We start from the raw sequence: 6,932 nt of genomic DNA, 5'->3' as shown, positions 1-6,932 counted from the left end.
CCCACTATGGCCAAAATGGAGTGTGGTCAGCCACACCTTTATTATTATTTTTTTTTATCCTAAATAACATTTTTATTAATAGGACACTTGTCCCATTTGTAATCCTAAAATTTCTTAGCAAATAGTCTCAAATCTATTTTGAACCAAAGAGAATCAACATCCCAATTATATGCGGTGGTCGTCTCTCTTACGAGGTGGATGGGTGACTCCTTCATTTGTCTAATTATTATTATTATTATTATTTTAATATTTTTAGTATTTTATTATAAATATAATAAAAAGTCAAATTTTGAACCTGTTGATTGTGACGTGACAAAAGCAGGTATTAATCCATTAATGCCATCGAACTAGAAATTTTTTTAATTTTTTTTTATTACTTTTTTAACCATCTAGCTAGTTTTGGAAAGAAGTAGAAATGAAAAATGTGATTTAAAAAACAAAGTAAATTACAATGAGAATAACTTCAGTGAACTGTGGTATAAAATTGGGTGTTTTGCATCCTCAAATATAAGCAACATTAAAAAAATAATGAGAAATGTTAAAGGTCAATAAGTTTTTTATATTTGATTCATATTATTTTACAAATTTAATAAATTAATTATTAAATTTATGGAATCCAGCATTGACTTACTTGAACTCTACATAATTCTACAAATTTAATGGTTAATTTCTAAGATAAGATGAGCCAAATAGGGGAAAAATATTGACCAAATCTAAATAATAATATAACCTTTCACATCAAATAATTTTATTTCTCTTAACAAAACACCTCATAAATAAAATACTTATCAACAAAACCATTGGAGTCCAGGGTGGAACTAAATGCCCCTTGGAGGGCCCCCCAAGGGGCCAAGTAGTTCCCAAAATAAGAATTCTATCCCAAAATTTTTAAATTTTTCCTCCTCAAACTCGATTTACTCCTAATTTTTTAAATTTTGCTCTCCCGAACTCAAAAACGCTAGTTCTGCCTTTGATTGGAGTCATTGGCCTTGTTTGGTAAATAACAAGCCTTTTACAATGCATTATTCATGATTAGTGAGGAAAAAATTGAGTGTAATAATTAGTATGGAAGAGTGAAAAAGTTGTATTGAAAAGTAAAAAAATTTTATTTTGTAGTAATTTTTTTATTTAAATAGTAGTAAAAAATAAATGATGTAATATAAAAAGTAAGAATATTTTAATATTAATTTTTTTGAAAAATGAGATGAATAGTGTGAAAAAATGTGATGTTATTTAACAAATAACACCATTGTCTTAGTTGGTTTTGAAAACTTTTATGTCGGGAGCTCGAAAGTGGATGGAGGGTTTGATAGTAAATGGTGGGAACTATGTTGAGTTAAAATATATGAAAAAAGTCTATAAAATTAATTTAAATTTAAAATACGGAGTTAAATATTTATTGTATTTTTGGTGTTCACTTTGTAAAATTTCTATGGCTGGAAATTGCTGGAATTTTCGGAGTGCGTGACTTCGTTCCCTCTCTTTTTTATTTTTTTGTACGTTGTTCCCTCTTTTTTTAAAGTCCTCGTGTTTCACTCCTTTTACCAAATGTTGCGTTCTGTCAACGGAACTCTCACGTCTCTTCCGTATGCTCCACCCCCTTCAAATCCACACCTCTCGCTTTCTATTAATCTTTTGAAATTGAGTCAAAGTAGCTTATTTTGTTTTTCTTTTCATTCCCTGTTCAAGCCCATCTTTTTTTAATCTGAAAACAAGGCTAACAATCTTCTGAGAACTTCACATGGAGAAAAACCAAGAAATTGCACTGACCCAGATGAGGATATCAGTTGAGAAGCTCGGGTCTTCCACGGAGGTAAACCGATCTGTACCTTTTTCAAACAACGCACCAGTGTATTTGATTGGGTTAAGTTTTTATTTCATGGGTTTGTCTTTGCAGGGGCATGGCGACCCGACGCTCATGAGGTTCTTGATTGCAAGGTCGATGGACCCAGACAAAGCAGCAAAGATGTTTGTCCAGTGGCTGAAGTGGAGGGCTGCAATGGTGCCCAATGGGTTCATATCCGAATCCGAAATTCCAGATGAACTGGAACCCAGAAAGATTTATCTTCAGGGTTTAACAAAGGATGGATACCCGGTGATGGTTGTCAAAGCAAGCAAGCATTTCCCTTCTAAGGATCCTGTCCAATTCAAAAGTAATTAGCTAAAGCTTACTTTTTTATTTTTTTTATTATTGTTATAATTGAGTTGGTTTTTATTTTATTTTGACAGAGTTATATTTAATATCTTTTGTCAATTTTGATTGCCTTGATTCTTCTTTAGTCGGTGCCTTGATGCCTTTTGGTCTTAAGTTGTCCCATCTGTGGGACATTATGTGCCATTAGAGAAAAGTTCCAGCATAAAAGCTTGATGTGAGTTGGACAGGTTGGACTTTATCACTTGGTTTGGCGTTCTAGACTCATGGCATTGGCGCCATATGAACGTTTTTTTTATTGAGGTGTGTTGGCCTCTCATTATTAGATAATTTCTGACTGGGGTAGTTATGCTCTCATGGGCTTTAGGTATATGTCCCCAAAAGGGAATTATGTTGTTGCAGTCAGTCATTTAAGTCTCTTCTCAAACATTGCTTCGTTTTGAAAAGGTTAGGAACACTGAATCCATCAATATAAAAATGTGGCAGTCGCCACTGACAAGGAAAAGTTCCTATCAGATGGTTAGGGGTTTGATATGAAAGATTAATCAGAAGATTGGATCAATTATTTGAAGGCGTGGTGGGCCTGATGGTGTTGCCCATTGGATAGGCATATGCGACTTCTTGTAGTATGCATGTGTTGCTTTCTCTTTTGAATTATTAAATTGTCTTTGTTTTTTTTTTTTTGTTTGAATTACTATTTATGTGAACAGAGTGGCCTTGTTTATCAATTCTAAACAAAATCAACTAAAGATGGAAAGACTAAATAAAACTGACAAGTCCTAATCTTTATGGAGATTATTGATGCTAAGATTAATGCTAAATAAGAAAGAAAATTGGTTGGGATTGTGATCAATTGTGATCAAAAGGTCCCATATGTGCATTGCCACCCAAATCTACAGGAAATCAAATGATATTGTGTATCAGGAATTTTGCACATTTATTTTTGGTTGATTGCTTGGTTTCTACCAAGATTCTAGCGTCGACTGGTCGCAACCCCCTTTTGAACAAGATGCAGCTGGTTGAGTCAACTTGGCCTCTTGAAAGCCCCCGTTTGCACTCATTCAAACGTCATGTGATCAGGCTATTCGGTCCTTATTTTTGAAAGTACCGACGAACTGGTCCGATTGGGCCATTTTACCTCAACCTGAAATCTGTCTTACATTAGACACACCCACTCGGAAAAAACTTGTTCACAACCTTGAATCTATCTAACATCAGACATCCCCATTCAAAAAAAAAACTCGTCCTCTAGTTTTCATTTGGATATGGTGTCTCCTCAGGGTTTGATACTTGAACCGTAAGTAGCCATTTTCGACCATTACATGGACAAGCTGCACTTGTTGTTGAGGAAGTGGAGGGTGATGTTCAACTATCCCTGTATCGACCACACTTTTTTGAAAGGGTCTAGATTCTCCTCTGTCGCATTGACTGAATTGACAAGTTGCAATTGGGGTTGAGGAGGTGGCGAGTGATCTTCAATTGGCTCGGTTGACGGATCAAAAGTTTGTGGCTGCAGAGGTTGTTTTTCTTTTGGTAGTTTAGCCTCTACATCATCCTTGTTGTGATTGAATTTCTCTTTGTAGGTTGGTTGCTGATATAGATGTTTAGGATTACAATTATGGACGGGTCAAGCGCGAATTTCATTGTTGATCAAAAACTAGTGAACACTGCGAGACTGAAATGGGTTTCTATGTCAGTCTAACAATAGTGTCCTGGAGTTTGTGCAACACTTGTGGTTCGTGCTATGCTTGCTAGCATGTACAGTACACCAAGAATTTGGCTCTCGAAAGTGCCTCTCCCTTACAAGCGATGTTATAAGAGATATTGTTATCATTGCGCTGATTGGTCATCGATCAAGATAAAACCTACTCTAGTAGCACTTGACATAGCGGAAGTGAATGGAAAAAGAAATAAGTTCGACGAGTTCAATTCTATAAACTTAATGACGCCGGGCAGAACTAAGATTGTTTTGACAGTGTATGATAGCAGCAAAAACTAAGAATTGAAGATAGAAAAGGGAACTCAGGAAGAGAGAAAATAACAAATAGGGAAGAGAAAGTCTCTAAGTGCCCTAAATAAGCAAACAGAGAAATAACTCTGAAAGACTTAAATTTAATTGGTAGTATAAACTGAATTAAAAAATAACAAAGACTAAATGCTTTTATTTAGGCTAGCCATCTCCTAAATTAACAAGGAAAAGGAAAAGCAAACCTAATTGGAAAAGGAAAACAAATCCTAATAGGAAAAGGAAAATAAATCCTAATAGGAAAGGAAAAACTCAATCTTTATTGAAAAAGGAAAACTAAAACACACATGCATAATTAAAATAACAATTTTCTCAAATTCCTCCTGCATCACTTAACAAGCTAACAAATAGCTTAGAAAAAAGCAAAGGAAACCGAAAATTTCACTAATATTCAAAATTCATTCTCAAAAGCTGATTTGCAATACATCCATCAGTCTTCTTATAACATCAACCTAAAGCACCTAAGGATAGAAACTAAAACCTAAAGAGTAAGTAAATCATCTAAAAGGGAAAACATTACAAAATATTAAATCTTAAAAGGCAATAAAATCAACTAAAGATGAAAATGCATGTGGTTTATTAGTGATTACGCCATTAATATAGTAATATAAATAGGAAAAAGAATCTTGATTTTCATAGTGAATGAGGGTAAGCAATTCCAATATGATAAGTTCTTCTCTGTTTTGTTCCTGCCAATGTTGCTTCTATGCCATGGATCAACCACTTATTATTGTTCAAGGAAGTGATCATAGTCGGCAAATTCCTTTCAACCAGTATTCATTTTATATAATTTCCCTGATGTCGGTCAAATTACTCCTGCACATGATGTGAGGTCAGATGTATCATGTCTCTCACTTGGATTAGTTTTTGAAGTTGCTTCGTATCTGTGGCGATTACAAAGATGAACACCCCCCCTGCCAAAAAAAAAAAAAAAAAAAATTTATCCTTAAATCAGCTCTAGAGACTAGAAATCATGAATTAGGATAACCTTGGTCTTGTATATATATATATGGATAGATATAGAGGTGGCCAGTTTCTCAATGGTTGATCAAATTCCAAAATCAAGCCACATATAACGACTTCGTGAACATGGCAAACAATTTCTTTGCTTTGGCATTAAATTATTTTGAAGACTTTTCAGCTCCCCAAAACCCCATCTCTAAATAACATATAATTTAGGATTATTATTGACTTGATGTTGGGGACTGATGGGTAGAATCTCTAGAGTACAGCCTTGATAAACCAATCGTAGTTCGAATATTGATGGGATAACTTTAAAATACATTTCATTGTACTAATAAGCAGATGGCTACAAAAATCAATAAAACAACTGGATTTCCCCTCTTCTGTTTTCTTACAACAGTTTGCTAATAAATCCCTGATTCACTTTGTTTTGTTTCATTGTGCAGAATTTGTTGTTCATCTGCTAGACAAAACGATTGCAAGGTACCCATTCATTTCTCTAATATTGATATGTGTTTAGAAATCAGGTGAAAGGGTAAATTTTGAAAGTTGGGTCATTGAGGCAGGATAACATGTAGCAATAATTTTTTCTTTTCTTTTCACTTTCTTTCTTTGTATTTTTTTTTTATTGGTAAATTCCACATGCACCTTGTGGGTCTCGAACACTTAACTTCACCACACAACATTCTTATGGGGTTAGGAGGTGCTATTTGAGCTAGAGTTGATTGGCGATAACAGGGATAGTTCTTATGAGCCTAATCATGATTCTAAGGCCAAAACTTTTTATAAATTTTTCATAGATTTTATTTTCATTATAGAGATTAATTTTTGTTTTTGATATGTAATTGGCCCCAAGGAGAGGGAAAGAAGAGATTTGAATTAGTGACATTCGCTTTCATGAGGTGTGATCTTCATCCGATTGAAGTATCGCTTGGGGTATCAACATAGAGATTAAATTGAAAGTGATTGTAGCTAAAAAAGAGATAAGAGTCCATGCTTGGTGTAAATGTTACTTAAAACATGATGTATATGCGTATATAAGAGAGGGAAAGATCCATGTTTTGCTAAGTTGCACATGCCCGCTTAACTGGTGTTGTAACTGTGCAAGACATGTTTAATATGCCAGAACAACTCCAGAAAGGGCAGGACAAGGAAATTTTAGTTCACTCATTGGAAAGTACAACACATTGGACCATGGTGGGAAATATTGTCATGGCCTTGCACAAAATCCTGTGGATTCTGCCTAAGATCCAGGAGTAGTGCTGTGTTAGAGGTCAAGTACAAGTTGTAGCTGTTGTACAGGGTGGTGGTGTGACAGACGTATGGTGGAATTGCAAGCAAGCTCAAAACAAGGGTGTCAAAGGGTTAAGCGGCGAAGGAGTATGCGTAAGAGTGTTCTAGAAGGCTTTGGAAGACTTGTGAATAAGATGGTGCTTTTAAGGTTGAGGGTGAGGTGGAATGATCATAAGAAGACTATGGGTTATTTGGCATTCATCCAATTCCAAAGACTTATGCATTTTATGTTGTGGATGGGTGTGTTGCAATTGGCGTGGGCGTTTGTAAGATGTAATAATGGGCTGATGCCTATGTTAGTTTGTTGGAATGGTTGTTAACTTTTTAGTATAAATAGGCCAAATGTGGAATTGTAAGCTTTGTCCAGACTCATTAGAAGCAATTGAGTTTTCTTTCTTAGAGATTAGGTTGTCCTTGAAACAACCCATCAACTATTTAGCCCGCAAGGGTTAGCTCAAATGGTTGATCGTTTGGTGTAATGCCATGAGGTTAGCTAAT

General features: G+C 35.0%; 1 protein-coding gene across 3 annotated transcripts in view; it reads left to right on the top strand.

Moving 5' to 3' along the window:
* The first annotated feature begins 1,521 nt into the window (after positions 1–1,521).
* The window catches only part of LOC132177692 (CRAL-TRIO domain-containing protein YKL091C), a 13,574-nt gene continuing 8,163 nt past the window's right edge, over positions 1,522–6,932 (top strand). For 2 of the 3 annotated variants that reach the window (XM_059590120.1, XM_059590119.1), the window contains exons 1-2: positions 1,523–1,813; positions 1,898–2,153. In XM_059590120.1, coding sequence (XP_059446103.1) covers positions 1,742–1,813; positions 1,898–2,153 — 328 coding nt within the window. In that variant the 5' untranslated portion in view covers positions 1,523–1,741. Of the gene's footprint in view, positions 1,814–1,897; positions 2,154–5,587; positions 5,625–6,932 lie in introns of all 3 variants that reach the window. The other variant, XM_059590121.1, reaches the window with a different exon arrangement.

Source organism: Corylus avellana, chromosome ca4, assembly GCF_901000735.1.
Source record: "Corylus avellana chromosome ca4, CavTom2PMs-1.0".
Lineage (NCBI taxonomy): Eukaryota > Viridiplantae > Streptophyta > Magnoliopsida > Fagales > Betulaceae > Corylus > Corylus avellana.
This window is presented reverse-complemented; position numbering and strand designations above follow the sequence as displayed.